At 48.6% G+C, this 16891-nt stretch overlaps 1 protein-coding gene across 2 annotated transcripts; it reads right to left on the bottom strand.

The window, feature by feature from the left end:
* Nucleotides 1-116: 116 nt before the first annotated feature.
* CCR9 (C-C motif chemokine receptor 9) lies at nt 117-16490 on the bottom strand. Of its 2 annotated transcripts, XM_027038523.2 has the most exons (4): nt 16326-16490; nt 11187-11447; nt 8374-8418; nt 117-2637 (listed from the first exon to the last, which is right to left on the bottom strand). In XM_027038523.2, exons 3-4 carry the CDS (start codon nt 8392-8394, stop codon nt 1555-1557), a joined length of 1104 nt encoding a protein of 367 aa, XP_026894324.1. In that variant the 5' UTR covers nt 8395-8418; nt 11187-11447; nt 16326-16490; the 3' UTR covers nt 117-1554. The 2 variants fall into 2 exon arrangements, with proteins under 2 accessions (XP_026894324.1, XP_014921017.1); XM_015065531.3 differs by lacking the exon at nt 11187-11447.
* Between the last annotated feature and the right edge of the window lie 401 nt (nt 16491-16891).

Raw genomic sequence — 16891 nt, forward strand, 5'->3', positions numbered from 1 at the left:
TCGAATAGCCCCCCCTTGGAAATCCCACTGGGCTAACTGGGACAAGCCTGGGAAATAAGTTTGACCAGAGGAGAGAGGAAGACCAGGCAGCCAAGATGGCTTTAAAGTATTTTGGAGAGTTTATTTCCTTATCCCACCCTTATTCCTCACCCTCTAACATGGCTTTTGGATCTTCAGTTGGACACATTTAAAATACAGAGACAGTGAAGAAAGTGACAAGTATGGATATTTTTGTAATGATCATTAAAAAACACTTTTCTAATATACAATTTTTTTTTTAATTTTTACTTATTTTTGACAGAGAGAGAGCACAAACAGGAAGGAGAGGGAGACACAGAATCCAAAGCAGGCTCCAAGCTCCGAGCTGTCAGCACAGAGCCCTATGAAGGGCTCGAACCCACAAACTGTGAGATCGTGACCTGAGCCGAAGTCGGATGCTCAACCGACTGAGCCACCCAGGGGCCCCTATAAAATGTTTTCTAATGTGCTAGCCAAATAGTTAAAAGAAACAAAGCAAAAGTGAATTCTATTACTTTTTTCCAGCCTAATCTCTAAATCGAAAGCTTTTGAACATGTGAGCACTATCCATTAAGAAAAGGAGCGGCGTGGACGCAGGTCTCCTTCCAGCCGCCTGAGAAACAAGAGGGTCCGTAAAACCAACCCGTTTTATGGGAAGTGGAAAAGTGGACCATCACAAAAGCTACCTGGCAGACTGAGCCCACAACAGAGCCAGGGCGCTCAGGTTCTCAGAGTCCCCGCACAGGCTGACCGCCCCCGTGACACAAGTGGACACGCGGAGTCCTTGTGCAGACTCTGTGGAGTCACAGAACCCCCTGGAAGGACCCAGAAATGGACCCGGGAGCACCGAGAGAATAGGGATGATGTTCGGATATGGCTACTAGTCCAGGGGCTCGCTGGCTAGTCAAGCAGGTAGTTCAAAAGAGGCTCAGGGTCCCTCCCTGGCCCAGAACAGATCAAGGAGACCAGAGGAGACAATCTGAGGTTGTTTGTAAAGATTCTGATCAAGAATCTAGAAGACCTGGCATGGGCACCAGGCCCCAAAGTCACGGCAGAAATTCCCCCCCAAGATGGAAGTTTTCAGGAAACCTTGTGCTTTTGTGGACTCCTGGTGGCAGCGGCCAGTGGGTCCGTGTCTCCTTTTGGAAGGGGTGGCTTCAGAACCGAAGCCACAGCCATCCACAGTATACTGGGAAAATCGAACACCTTTTCCAGTTGCATTAATGCTCAGACGAGGGACGAAGCCAGGGTGGTCTAAAGAGCTGTCTGTTGGTCCTTCTCTGAAAATTGTACACATTGCAGCCAAGAGCCAGTCCATGGTCTCACGGGATGGCCAGTCCATGTGGAAAACTCTGACTTGGAAATTCTAACTAAAGTAATTGTCCAAATTCATCCCTTTCTGGGCTTTTTCTCCCCCTCCCCCCACTTCCTTTTTCTTTTTCTTCATTGGTTTCCCTCTGGTCCCATCAGTGGAGAAGCTGTACTTGTATTTCTCATTACTTCCTAGAGGGCCATCCACGTCGGAGCCAAGAACCCTCAGTAGGAGAGCGCTCCCGAGGTCGTCTCCAGCAGCACGGACGACAGCTTCACGCTTCCTTCTCTCCTCATGAACGAGACCCACTGCGCCTGGCTGATGCAACCCAAGTTCTTCAGGGTCTTCATAAGATCCCGGCGGAATCTCTCGCCCACAAAAACATAGAGCACGGGGTTCAGGCAACTGTGGAAGAAGGCGATGGTTTGAGTGACCTGGAAGCAGATGTCAATATTGGTGGAAATGGCACAGTTGGAAATGAACATGGCGTAGGCATCGATGGTCTGCACCAACAGAATGCAGTTGTAGGGGAACTGAGATAGGAAGAAGACAGTAAGGACGGTGACGGTCACCTTCAGGGCCTTGTGCTTGGATGACTTCTTGGCTTGTAACAGAGTGTGGATGATGATGGTGTAGCAGCAGGCCATGACCACGAAAGGAAGGAAAAAGCCCAGGACGACCTTCAAGGTTAAGACCACTGACTTCACTTTGGTGCTCTCGTCACTAGGGTAAACCATGGTGCAAATGGTAATGCCAGATTCCTTCTTGAGTTGACTATACAGGATTTCGGGGATGCAGAGCATGGCCGCCAGCACCCAGACAGCAAAGCAGACCATTTTGCTGTACACGAGCCTTTTCTGCCTCCAGGTCTGCGCTTTCATGGCCTGAGCGATGGCAATGTACCTGTCCACGCTGATGCACATGATCAGCAGCACGCAGCTGTAGAAGTTCATCTTGTACATGCTGTTGACCACTTTGCACAGGAAGGTGTGGAATCTCCACTGGTCCGCAGTAGCAATGGCCCAGAAAGGAAGCGTGGCGAGAAAGAGGAGGTCAGCAATTGCCAGATTCAGGAGGAACATGTCGGTCATGGTCTTCACTCTCGTGCAGTACCAGTAGACAAGGACGACCAGACTGTTGCCCAAGGCGCCTGCGATGAACACGAGCCAGTACAAGGGCGGGAGGAAGTAGCTCGCAAATTGCCGGACGTTGTTTTTCTTACAGTAAAGTTCAGGGAGGTTTAGGTAGTCATCCAGAGGAGACGTGGGATGGTAGCTGTAATCGTCAGACATGTTAGAGACAAGACCCTGCAAGGAGACACCAGACACCATCAGGTCAAGGACGATCCTTCGGAGGATCTCAGAACGGCAGGGGCCCGGACCCCATGACCCTCCCAGCCCCCAAAATCTGCGACGAGGCAGAGAAATGCATGCAGGGCAAGCAGGAATTTCTGAGGGCATCTGCCCACATCACAACAGATTTAGACAGTCCATGACTATCTCTCGCATGCCTATTTCGTGTCAGGTACCGCGTGCATGCCAAAAACACAGTAGTGGGTAAGTCAGATGTGGTTCCAGCTCTCGCGGAACCCACCTGCTGGTGGAGGGCACACATGAACAGTTACAGGACACATGACAAGTGATCGGATGTGGTAGGACCCCCTTGGGACCAATGATGGGCACAAACCTGTATTGAACTCTGAATGATTCTGATTTCTCCCCTCTATTCCATTTTTTTAAAGTTTTTAAAACATTTTTTTTAATGTTTATGTATTTTTCAGAGAGGGAGAGACAGAGTGCGAGCTGGGGAGGGGCAGAGAGAGAAAGGGAGACACAGAATCCAAAGCAGGTTCCAGGCTCCGAGCTGTCCGCACAGAGCCCGACGCGGGGCTCGAACTCACAAGCCGTGAGATCATGACCTGAGCTGAAGTCGAACGCTTAACTGACTGAGCCACCCAGGCACCCCTCTCCTCTCTATTCCATTCTTCCATAAAGGTCCTCAGAGGCTCCTAAACTTTTCTGGGTCCAGATTCTTCTGAGCCTTCTGCAAACTATGTATCCTCTGCTCCTGAAACAGCAACACACACACACACACACACACACACACACACACACACACTCACATGCACACACTCATTCATACCCTTTCACATACATGCACAAGCACTGGGACAGGTTACATAGCTTTCAGGATCCCTTATTCAAACTTTGTTAAGAATTCTAAGGGGCGCCTGGGTGGCTCAGTCGGTTAAGCATCCGACTTCAGCTCAGGTCATGATCTCATGGTTTGTGAGTTTGAGCCCCGTGTCGGGCTCTGTGCTGACAGCTCAGAGCCTGGAGCCCATTTCAGATTCTGTGTCTCCCTCTCTCTCTGCCCCTCCCCTGCTCACACTCTGTCTCTCTCCCTCTCAAAAATAAATAAACATTAAAAAAATTTTTTTAATAAAAAAAATAAAGATTTCCCTCCAGCTTCAGCCATTACCCAGAAACCCAGTGTCTTGGGAGGACAGATTCCCTGGGAGACACATATTTTGGTGAGGATGCCAGGAGACTTCTCCCAAAGCCAAACCTGGCAGCCTGGCATCGTCGTGGCCCCCCAGGGAGGTTGTCCCCTGAGAGGTGGGGCTTGCGTAGACTTGGAGCAAAAAGAACTTTTAGGGTGGGAAGGAAGAATATGAAGAACACAGAGACCCCAAGATGGGGATCAGTGTAGCTTTAATGGGTTGGCACGGTGACATTTTGGGGAAAAGTCATCTGCTCGTGCAGATGAGCATGTGTTAACTGTGAATCCACACAATGAGTAAGCGTGAAACTGCTTTTGTAGAGGTTCTTTTCTTTTTTTCTTTTCTCTTTTTTTTTCTTTTCTTCCCTTCCCTTCCCTTTCCTCTTTTTCCTTCCTTCCTTCCTTCCTTCCTTCTTTTATTTCTTTTTTACGTTTTTTGGGGGTGATCAAATACTTTTAAGAGACTGTCACATGCACCTGAGCCCCAAGCTATAAATCCGGGAGGGAAACAGCGTCCCCATCCACAGATACAGCCCCAGGGGGTGGCGGGGGGAAGGGGGGGACCTCAGCATTTCCAGTGCCCCAGGAGACCCAGCCTTCTCCACTGCCCAGTAAGCGGGCATGACCACCACTCCCCAGCGCTGACCCCCAGAATGTGTCCTGCTTGAAGCCCAAGGCGTGTGTTCTCCGGTTGGCTGAGGGTCGAGGGCCCGGTGGTCCAGCATAGAACTATATTTAGTTAGGGACTCCCCCCCACCCCCCGCAGGCGTATTTTAAAAGTGGTTTGACTCACACACACAAAAAACCTAGATTTGTATACGTGTCGTCAAGGCCACATTTGTTGTGAAGACCAAGGTAGGCCTACATCATCCGTACAAGATGAAAGTTTTGGCTGCCTTTATGAGGAAGAATCCACCTCCCAGGCTAGGGGAGTCCTGGGCAAACGTGTCCCCCCACCATGCTGGGACTCGCGCTTCTAGCTCTGGACGTGCGCGATGGGTATATATCCTTTGGATGTTAGACACGGTATCCTTTGAAAACTTCCCAGCAGACGTAAACGGCACTATTTACCAACGTATTTTATTCGCCATAGCTGGGGTGCCTAGTGCATGCCAGACCCAGTGCCGACACCGTGACATGCGTGTGTGACGTAATCCTCACATTTCCAGGACAGGAAGACCTCTCTCAGATGAGGGCTCAGGCTTCCATGAGGACTCTGAGATAATGAATTCCTTCCTTCCAGCTCGCCTGCTCTCTGAGCCGTCCTAGAGACACTGTTCTTGCTGGAGAAGCTACCTAGGCAGGCTGCTCTCAGAGCCTTGCACAGCAGGAAGAGATCCCAGGAGAGAATCGGTGGAATGACAGGCTAATCTGCATGTTTCCAGTCTATTTCCCATCCAGGAGCCCATGCCAGAACCTTCTAGTTTGGGCAATGCCTAGAACAACTTCCCACATTCTCCCGGGCACCCTTCCTAAAGTCTACATCAAGGTGGTGTCTAAGGAGCCCTCGTGGGGTCCACTCTCTCCCCTGAGAGCAGGGCCTCCAGGGGCTTCTTCATAGACATCTGTGTCCTACTCACTAAGACCTACCCAAGACGTTAGGCCTTTAAATACAAAGGAGATGTGAAGAAAGGCTTTCGTATCTCTTGAAGAATAGGGAAGGGTCTCTTTTTCCCTCATGAACCATATCAGGGCCCCTTTTTAATTGGGAAGCTCGGCCAAGCTTGTAGCCCAATTACAGTCACCAGACAAGACCCCTTAGGCCAGCTCTGCACAGTAGAAACGTACAGAAACCCCAGGCTAAGCTTGGTTAAAGAAGCAAAAAGAGGGGCACCTGGGTGGCTCGGTCAGTTAAGCGTCCAACTTCGGCTCAGGTCATGATCTCACGGTTCATGAGTTCAAGCCCCACATCGGGGCTGTGCTCACAGCTCAGAGCCTGGAGCCTGCTTCTGATTCTGGGTCTCCCTCTCGCTTGCCCCTCCCCTGCTTGCACTTTGTCTCTCAACAATAAATAAGTGTTAAAAAAAATTAAAAAATAAAAAGAAGAAGAAGAAGCAGGGCCAAGCATCAAGGGCTAAGCATCTTCTGGGGCAGGAAGAAGGCCTCCAGATTTTCAGGAGCTTCCTGCATTGACTCAGGTTATCTCCGGAAGGCTGGAAGGCTTCTATCAGCCCCAGGCCCGTCGCCTGCACCTCTAGGCAGAGAACAGGGCCAAGGGCAAAGCCCGTGTCCTGCGAGGCCACATCCCTTATTTCTTCTCAGCACTAAAGTGGGCACCTGCATGGGGGAAGGGGTGCGGGAGGGAAGATGGAGGGAGGGAGGGAGGGAGGGAGGGAGGGATGTGAGCTAGTCAGGAGGAGCGGGAATGGCCAGCCTCCGTCTCTAGGGCGCCCTGTCCCCACACTTGAGGAAGTAAGACTTCCAAACGGTAAGACCTGGATCTCAGCGCCTTTGACAGTTGTCTACAGGGAGCACCCTGGGGATGCTATGGGCACTGAGAGCATTCTGCGGGTCTCCTCCTCCAATTCGCCATGACCCTGACCCCTCCCCCACCCTTCCAGCCTCAGTTTCCTCATCCGCAAACATGGCTCTGCCTTCACTGTGAAGTCGAAGGAAGGCAGCGTCCTGGGTACTGACTGGCACACAGCCCTTCCTCGGAACAGTGGCCACTGGGATGTCATAGGCTGTTTGCCAATAGCCATTAAGAGCCCCATCTTTTCCCCATTTAGGTGCTGCTGGGCACCTCTTGACCATAAGAGGTCATCATCGGGGTGTATTTTTCTTCCTCTCTGGGCCTGCCTTGCAGGGTCTAGATAGCTTCCGAGATCCCAGACGACAAAACCGAATCGGGCTGAGACACAGCCCCGACTCGGCTGCTCCAACCTAGCTGTTTCCACCGCATCTGGGATGAAAGGCAAATTCTAACTACAGGAGAAACGAAGGGTCTGATTCTGGTCAGAAAAGTAGACTTACCTCGTTTACTTCAGCAGATCCAAGTTAATCGTCTCTTTTATTGTTAGGTATATGCAACAATACACATGCAATACTAAACATTATTAGCGTGGCATCGCCGACTTGTCTAAGGTCAACAATTGCGACCACCAAGCTCCGTGGACCTTGGAACTCATAGACCAGTGTACCTTGAAGGGCAGTCTGTTAGCCCCACTAAGAAGGCTTGATTTCAACCACCGACTTGTAAAACCCAGACTTTCTCTTTGAGAAAAGCAAAATTAAACCAGTTAGATATTTCTGTGAGGCGTTTATGAGGACGGCAAAAAACGGAGCAATCTGATGTGATTCTGTCCTTGATTACATTTGGCTACAAAATCCCAAATGACTCTCTGGATGATGGCTTTACCCAGTATTTTCGTTAGCCTCTTTGTCTCGTTTAGAGAAATATAGGCTCTTATGTGGTTTTTGAAAAGCCTATGTCCTGTTGTGTAAGAGACAGAACTGATGTGCTCACCACAGGTTTATTCAAAACAAATGATGAGGGCACCCGGGTGGCTCAGTCGGTTAAGCGTCTGACTCTTGATCTTGGCTCAGGTCATGATCTCACAGTTTGTGAGTTCAAGCCCCGTGTCGACAGCAAGGAGCCTGCCTGGGATTCTCTCTCTCCCTCTCCCTCTCTCTCTCTCTCTCTCTGCCCCTTCCCTACTCATGCTCTCTCTCAAAAATAAATAAATAAACATTTTAAAAAACCCACAAATTCAGGGTTGTCCCATATCCTCCTTTGTCTTAGTTTCCGAACAGACACATCCAATCATAAAAACTCTTACCTGTTAATGAGATCTAAAATAGTGTGTTCCTCTCACTTCACCACAAACCCTGAGGCTCTTCCGGTTTTTCATGTTTGTAAAGCCCTCTGTGCTGGCGTTGGCCGCCCATATGGGGCATTGCTCGGCAGAGACCTTACCCCTGGGAACCCACACAGAGAAATCTCTCCTCCACAGCAGGTTCCTTCCCACACCGCCCCCCCCCCAAAAAAAAACAGGCAAGATGACAGTACATTTCCACAAAAAAAAAAAGGGTGGGGGGAAACTATTCCATGCTCATTGATTACAAGAACAAATATTGTTAAAATGTCGATACTACCCAAAGCAATCTACACATTCAGTGCAATCCCTATCAAAATAGCACCAACATTCTTCACAGAGCTGGAACAAATAAGCCTACAATTTGTGTGGAACCAGAAAAGACCCCGAAGAGCCAAAGCAATCTTGAAAAAGAAAACCAAAGCAGGAGGCATCACAATCCCGGACTTCCGGCTATGCTACAAAGTTGTAATCATCAAGACAGTATGGTATTGGCACAAAAACAGACACTCAGATCCATGGAACAGAATAGGGAACCCAGACATGGACCCACAAAAGTATGGCCAACTCATCTCTGACAAAGCAGGAAAGAAAATCCAATGGAATCAAGACAGTCTCTTCAGCAAGTGGTGCTGGGAAAACTGGACGGAGTCATGCAGAAGAATGAACCTGGACCACTTTCTGACAGTGCATTTCGAAGAGCCTGAGGAACATGGCGATACTCACTGTGAGTTCTGTGGGCACCATGATGGATCAGATGCAAGCTTGTTTCTAGGAAGAGAAGGCAAAAATCAAAAAGAGGTCTGTCTTATAAATGAACAGTAATAAACGCCTAACGATGGAGACTGGAGGTTATATCTGTTTGTCCTTGTGCAAAAAATATAAAAATCCCAGGCGAGAGTTACAGTCCATATTACATTGACACCAAGCCAAATATTCTAGATTCCAAAATGATCTTGGTTGTCAACATAGAAACGAGAGAAACATCTCCCCTAAGAGCCCTTTTGGGGACTTCATGTTTTCCCAGCGTTCTTTTTACCTGAGTTCATTTGCTCTCGACTCCACTTCTCAGGATCTGTTTTGCTAAATGCCCCCTCCTTATTTTACCAACCAGGGGGCTCCTGAAGATCACAGGACAGAGGTTGGCTTGAGACCTCTCTGGGCCCCAGCACCTACCTACATGCTTCATTTGTAAGCCCAGGATGGGAAAAGGGGCCCTATTTCCTGGAAGTCCCAGATTTGGTTTAGCAAAAAAAAAAAAAAAAAAAAAGGTAGTTCCCTAATGCGAAGGGCCTCCAAGCTGACTTCCATAAATCTCGGCTGTTGTGCGTATGTGTTTTGAATCTCTGTAAACCCACCCCTGTATGACTAAGGGAACAATAGCTTACTTCACTCGAGGACGTGTCTCCGCCTGAGCCGGGCATTTCTTTTTATATTTTTAGCAAGGAAAAGTTCCCAAGAAACACATCTAGCACCACACCCCAAGTTTTCAGAATAAAACAATTCTCCTTCATAGATTCAACCCTCACCTGTTGGTTTCCTTTCTACAACACAATATCATGACTCATCCTCCTTTTCTGAGAGTGTGGTGGTTTTGAGCACCTAACGGTGGTACAACCACTTTGGAAAACCGTTTGTCAGTTTCTTAAAAAGTTAAACATAAGGGCGCCTGGGTGGCTCAGTCGGTTAAGCGTCCGACTTCAGCTCATGTCATGAGGTCAGAGTTCGTGAGTTCAAGCCCCATGTCAGGCTCTGTGCTGACAGCTCAGAGCTTGGAGCCCGCTTGGGATTCTGTGTCTCCCTCTCTCTCTGCCCCTCCCTTGCTTGTGTTCTCTCTCTGTCTCAAAAATAAGTAAATAAACATTAAAAAAAAAAGTTATACATACACCCAGCACATGACCTAACCATCCCCCTGCGATGTCCTTCCCTAAGAAAAAGGCAAGCATTGTCCACACAAAGACTGATGCAGGAATGTTCATAGCTGCTCTATTGCAATAGCAATTACTGGAAATAACCCAAATACTGGATACCCTATCCATTATCAGGAAGGGATACATGGACCATGGGCATAGCCACACAATGGAATCAGAATGAACAACTGATACTCACAGTCATACGAATGGATCTCAAAATAATTATGCTACATAAAGAAGCCAGACCAAAGCACGCATACAGCGTGATTCCACTTACATAAAATTCTAGAAAATGCAAACTAATCTAGCGTGAGAGAACACAGACCAGTGATTTCCTGGTGAGAGAGGGAGAAGAGGCGGGGGAGGGTGTGAGGTGAGCGAGGGCACAAAGGCTCACAAGGAAGCCTTCGGGAGTGACACATATACTCATGATACTCATTACGTGAAAGTTTCACGGGTATACGTATGTCAGAGCTTGTAGTCTGCACTATAAATGTAGTCTTTTGTAGTTGGACCTCAGTAAAATGATTCAAGTAAAGAAAAGAAAGTGAGTGAGAGCTAAAGGAAATTTTCTGGCTTACTTCCCTCCTCAGAGTCCTATCTGGCCTTTAGCAGGTGAGGAGGAAGGCAGCCAGAACTTCTTCCTTGAAACCTTCTTGCCAGCTGCTTCTTGAAAATGCCTTGGAGTGCCTTGTGCCATTCTCACGGAACTGAGGGCTCAAGATGAACTCGGGTTTTCAAGCTTAGATTAGAGAGATAGACAGATAGATAGATAGATGATAGACACATAGATGATAGATAGATAGATAATAGATAAATGATTGATAGATGATAGATGAGATAGATAGATAGATAGATAATAGACATATTATAGACAGATACATAGATTGGTTGATTGATAGATTGATAGATGGCAGATACATAGATAGATGATAGATAGATAGATAGATAGATAGATAATAGGTGGATAGATAGATAATAGATTAGAGATAGATAAATAGACTGATAAATTGATAGATGATAGACACATAGATGATTGATAGATAGATAGATAGATAATAGACAGATAGATGATAGATAGATGATAGAAGAGATAGATAGATAGATAGATAGATAGATAGATAGATAATAGATAGATAATAGATTGTAGACAGATAGATTGATAGATTTATAGATGACAGATACATAGATGATAGATAAATAGATAGATAATAGGTGGAGAGATAGATAATAGACAGACAGATTAGAGATAGATAAATAGATAGACTGATAGATTGATAGATGATAGATGGATAGATAGATGATAGATGATAGATGAGATAGATATACAGATAGATAATAGATAATAGACATATTATAGACAGATACATAGATTGATTGATAGATTGATAGATGACAGATAGATGATAGATTGATAGATAGATAGATGGATAATAGGTAGATAGATAATAGATTAGAGATAAATAAATACACTGACAGATTGATAGATGATAGATACAGATAATTTATGTGTATACGCACATGTATTTGTGTTTCACACACATTTCCTGGCACTGTCCCCCGAGGGCCCCAAAACAATGACTCAGCAGACAAGCACCTAGTGCCCTGATCTTGGTCTCTAAATACCTTCTTCCACCAAAAGGAAGCAGGACTCTGGAGAAATGTCTGATTCCACAGCTAGGGCAATTGCAAGATGCACCCAGAACTGATTTTTTGCATCAGGAAGCAAGCAGGTGTTCCAAGGACCATGAGGACCCGTCAAAAGGACATAGCTGCCAACTCAATGGGGCTCCCGCCAGCCAAATGAGAGGCAACTTGGGCACCAAATTAAATCACGATGGCCATCCTCGTAGCACGTCCAACTACGTGAGGATCCAGGAGTCCGTACTAATGAAAATAAATGAAAACACGAACAAAGAGGTGAAAAACCTCTTCTCGCAGTGCCAACTAATACATATATAAAGGAATCCTGGGATTAGAAACTCGCCAATGGCTGCTGAAATTAGCGGGTGGATGTTTGATGAGGAAAGGGTGTTTACCTCCTCTCAGAGGGCGACTCCCCAAATTACATACGATCCCATTGACTTTACCATCCTCTTTTTTTTCCTCCCTGAATCGTGCTCTGAACCAATAAATCACTTTTTGAAATACCCAGTTAACTTTGGATCTTCCTCACTCAGCTCGTTTAATTTTATTACAGCTTGGGGAACAGAGAGATTGGTTTTCGAGACATTAATTAGCCAGAAAAAGCCACATATATTTCTAGTAGCTGCATAAAAAGACTTGAATATTCGGGAGCCTGGGGGGCTCAGTCGGTTGAGCACCCAACTTCGGCTCAGGTCATGATCTCACTGTTCATGGGTTTGAGCCCTGCGTCCGGGCTCTGTGCTGACAGCTCAGAGCCTGGAGCCTGCTTCAGATTCTGTGTCTCCCTCTTTCTCCGCCCCTCCCCGGCTCATACTCTGTCTCTCGGTCTCTCAAAAATGAATAAACGTTAAAAAAGAAATTTAAATAAAGACTTGAATACTCGCCGGATAACATCAACGAAAACAAGCTCCCAAGGAAAGACGCCACATAAAGAAGGAAGAGTGGCTTTGGTTATGGTTCGTTATAGCTAGTTAGTTTTAGGTTGAAAATAAAGACTGATGATGATGATATTGGTAAGGGTTTGGGGAAGAGACCTCCACATTGCTGTGGGGAGTATACATTGTGTGTCCCCGTGCTCTCCAGCCTTCAAGGGCCAGCAAAAAAAAAAAAAAAAAAAAAGTCACCTCCTTAATGAAGCCCTCCTGGGTTTCCCCAATGCTGGAGACAGGATGGTTGACATTTGCACCTCTCCTGCCCTCTTGCCCTGTGCAACCTTCTCGGAGTATTAAGCTCCATCTGTCAAATTTACAAAGCACAACAGCCCTGACTCAGCACTTCATCTGCTGGGAACATGTTCTAGTGCTGTTTTCACAAAAGAGCCTAAATAAAGATACGTATATGGAGATGTATGTGGCAATTTTTTTGCAGAACCAAAAAAAACCGGAAACAACCTAAATACCCAACAATTGGCAATATTCTGATACAGCTTTCAATAAAACACAAGGAGCCCGGGGGCGCCTGGGGGGCTCGGTCAGTTAAACGTCGGACTCTCGATCTCAGCTCAGGTCATGATCTCTCGGCTCGTGAGTTCGAGCCCCACCTCGAGCTCTGTGCTGACGGTGCGGAGCCTCCTTGGGATTTTCTCTCTCTCCCTCTCTCTCTGCTTCTCCCCTACTCACTCACTCTCTCTCAAACTAAATAAGTGAACATTAAAAAAAAAAAACCCTACAGAAGTCACCCATAAATGGAATAAAATAGACCTCACGCTGATAATAAGGAGGTCACCAAGAGTGTTAGGTAGAAAGGCAAGGTAGAAGACTGTGTTGCACGGTCTTTAAGGAAAAAAAAAATGTAAAAGTTACACACTTCACTGCTCATCAGTACCGAAACATTTTCTGCAAGGAGCTTGAACAATTATGACCCGTGGAAAGTGAGACTTTCGTTTTTTTTCCTTTAGGTTATGTAAACTATTTAAATATGTTCCTTTGTGCATGAAATTTTATTTTAAGAACTATCATAAAAATAACTTGTCAACCTTTTTTTTTTTTTTTTTTTTTAAGAAGCCCCAGTTCCCTTCCCTTCCGTACACCTGTTTGCAAATCTCATCCCCAGGAGGTACCCACAGCTGCCCCAGTGAAGGGACTGGAAGGCAGTCAGGACTAGTAATCAAATTCTCGGCAGCTTCGGTTTGCAACTTTGAGAGCCTGCATCAGCTTTCCGTGAAGGTTTCTTTTTCTGCTATGATAAATGTGTTTCTGGCTCACGGAGACACTGCTAATAGGGGCGCCTGGGTGGCTCAGTCGGTCAAGCGTCCGACTTCAGCTCAGGTCATGATCTCGTAGTTCGTGGGTTCAAACCCCGCGTCGGGCTCTGCGCTGACAGCTCGGAGCCTGGAGCCTGCCTCAGATTCTGTGTCTCCCTCTCTCTCTGCCCCTCCCCGGCTTGTACTCTCTCTCTCTCTCTCTCAAGAATAAATGGATGTTAAAAAAATATTTTTTTTAAAAGAAAGACGCTGCTGATGGCTCTCCACGGATCCCCTCTCTCCTCCATCAGAATACTTTCCAAAGATTTCATTGCACCAGTTGCAAAGTCTCCAAGCTCGCTTTCATTTTCTCTTCGGCCCTGAGAAGGAGGCAAACACCCACACACAACAAAGCATACTGAAAGCAGGCCCCTCTCCGGTCTGCTGGGAGTGCTCTCTGGCGTTTGGCTCAGTGCGGCCCCAGTCTCTCCCCGGTGGTGCTCCCGGTGGCCCCATTACGGTTCTGCAACTGCTGGGATCTGCGAAGCCTGCCCCTGTGCTGTAGCATAATGGGCTGAGGTGGGGGGAGCACGATGGACCCCCGTTTGAAAGCCCCCGTCTGTCCCTTGGTCCAGCCCTTTCTGCCTGGGAGACCTTGGCAAGAAGTGACATGCCTAGTTTCCTCAGCTGTAAAATGGAGGTGAGAGCCCAGCCTCCTGCAGGGCCCCGTGGCAAAGGTCAAGTGCAATGCTCTTTGCGGAATGCAGAGAGCTCTGTGGGAAGGAGAGGGAACATGCTTCATCCCCCCCGCCCGGCTCACCCCTGCAATGTGTCTTGACACCTGAAACACCTGCTTGGCTTGAACTCTGTATGAGACATGATCCAAGTCGTCTAGAAGCTCACGTTCAAGGGTAATGAGCTCCTCATCGCTGCAAAATACCAGCAAGGCTAAATGCTACGAGTCGCTTTGGGAATTAGGAGGCAGAAGTCATGACTCCAGTGCAACTCGGGAGGGCTTCCCTGAGGAGGTGACATTTTTGCTGACCCCTTGAAGGCTGGAGAGCATGGAGACATGCAATGAGGGGAGGGAACCCTGCTCGAGGACAGGGAAACATATCAACAAAGGCATGAAGGCCAGAAAACAGGAAGCGTGTACAGGAACCTTGGTGGGGGTGGGGGGGGGGGAGGGAGGGCTGCTAATTCATTTAAAAAAAAAAAAAGGACCTATGAGAAAAGTTAGGCTGACATCCATTACTGCCCCCGGCCATGCGTTTTTGCTCCCTGACGTCCTTAGATAATCACCACGAAGATCATCACGGAGGGGCACCTCGCTGGCTCCGTGGGTTGAGCCTCCGACTCTGGTTCGGGTCATGATCTCACAGTTCGTGAGTTTGAGCCCCGCATCGGGCTCACTGCTGTCAGCCTGTCAGCGCAGAGCCCGCTTTGGATCCTCTGTCTCTCTCTCTCTCTCTCTCTGCCCCTCCCCTGCTGGCTCGCTCTCCGTAAGTGAATAAATAAATAAAACCAAACCATCGCGGAGCGTCTGCGGCTGCAGCATTTTCCCGTCCCTGCTCCCTGTAGCCAGTGAATTGGATACAGATACTGACGGGAGTCAGGAATTCAGGTCTCACTTCCACGTTTGTCCGACTCGCTACACTGAGATTGAATCATCTATTTGTTGGTAGCTCTGCCCGCCACCCCACCCCGCCCCCCACCCCAGTACGAAAGTGGGGTCTCTGAGCTGTCTCTTGGGCCGGCTGCTCGCCAAGCCTGGGTCGGGCACCCGTCTCCCTCCCCCCCAGTAGACGCTGCACCAAGCAGCCTGTGAGTGGGGAGTCCTTGAACTTGGCCGGGAGGGGTGGGAGGGGGCGGGGGGTGTGTGGAGGAAGCCTTCAGAGCAGATAGACGGATATGGAGAAAAGAGGCATCGAGCTCCAGGGGCTGAAACGGCAGATGGACTTGGGCCTGTTCAGCAGGGGAGGAGGAGACGGGCCCTGGGGGGCTGGTGGTTGCCCCGCGTTTCCAGCTCTGGGCTCCTCAGTGGCCCTTCCGGCCCGGCAGCTACGGCGGGCGCAGAGCAATAGCGAACAGAGAACTGGAGAGGATTGGGGTGTTTGGAAGGACACAGCCGTAGTCACGGATGGGTCACTGAAAACGAAGCAACTCTGCATTTCTTCCGATTATAAAGGAGATTTTGCACGTTTCGTAATGTACCAGAAAAACCAGAAAAACCAAAAAAACCCCAAAGCAAATGTATACGGGGAAGAAAACAAACACCGCTCAAACACCCCTTGCTTGGGTCAGCCTCTGTTCACTTTCTTTGCACTTTTTCCCACACATGCACCCTTAGTGGGAAGGGAATCGGACCACACAACCCATTTTCTATCTTGCGTTCTCATTACCCCTCTTTCTGGTCCACGTTTCACGCCAGTGACCGCAGGGCTGTCATCGGACTGGATGGCTGCGGGGTGTTCTGTTGTCTGGCGATGCCACCCTTCACTTAACCCGTCACCGCTTAGAGCGGAGTTTGCTTGTTTCCGATTTTTCCCTGCTACGGAGAAGGCTGCCCCAAACATCCGTCCCGCGGGGCTGCCTCTCAGACCCGAGGACCTCCTGGGGGCTTCGCTTTCCCAGTCCTGACCTCCTTCTTGTCACCTGTCCCGAGCACCTGCTTCTCCCTCCTGTAAGTCACAAATCACAGAACTCACTGCCTTGAACCTTTACTTCACACGTGTGGGCGGGAGGGAGTCTTCTGACTCATCCCTGGAAACCTGGGCAGGCCACTACCGGACTCGCCTTTGCCTTCCTGGAAGCCTCTAGCAAAGTGCCTGGGGCTCACGACCACTGAACAAATGAGTGAGAGCCTGGGTTTTAGAAGCCATCGAAGAAACACAAGAGTGGGGGGCACAGGAGACACCGAGAAGGGTGATACTCACTGTGGAGGGCAGCGGGAGATGCTCCGGGAGAAGGTGGGTCCCACCAGCTCCGTCGGGGGGCAAGGGCTGGCCTGCTCTCTGCCTGGGATGAGGGGCAAGGCTTCTACGAGTGTTGTGCAGGCAATATCGGTAAAAACACCAGAGAGGAAGTCAGGCCACCCCTACCTGCGTTGTCACTGGTGGGGTGGCCTGGGAGGGTGGGGAGCAGGGAGTCACCAGCTGCAACCTCAGCAATCAGCAGAATCGATGATTTGCAACCAGAAGCGAAAAGCCAAGACGTGCTGGGCTAAGGGAAACCATCTTCTCTGAAGACGCACACGCAGACTGATGGTCTACAAAAAGGTCTTTTCCTAGACAGCACAGCCACTCCAGGGAAAAGGGGAAAGGAGGGGCTGTGGAAAAACAAGCCTTGCCAGGCTACCGGTGTGGGTGTGCAAGGTTTCCTCGGGCGGTGTTGCCTGGACAGGCCAATGTGGGACAGTCACCCCCAGCTCCATCTACTACCACGTAACCCCCTTTTGGCCTTGACAGGTGGACCTCAACCCACAGAGCTGGGCCAGCCGATG

The sequence above is a fragment of the Acinonyx jubatus genome, chromosome A2, assembly GCF_027475565.1.
Source record: "Acinonyx jubatus isolate Ajub_Pintada_27869175 chromosome A2, VMU_Ajub_asm_v1.0, whole genome shotgun sequence".
In the NCBI taxonomy this organism is placed as follows: domain Eukaryota; kingdom Metazoa; phylum Chordata; class Mammalia; order Carnivora; family Felidae; genus Acinonyx; species Acinonyx jubatus.

Bases quoted from the DNA above. Each gene is read 5' to 3' on its own strand.
- CCR9 (XM_015065531.3), bottom strand. From the start codon at position 8,394: ATGGTGCCCACAGAACTCACA. The intron at 2,638-8,373 runs GTGAGTATCGCC...GTCTCCTTGCAG, and splicing joins TGGTGCCCACAGAACTCACA to GGTCTTGTCTCTAACATGTC.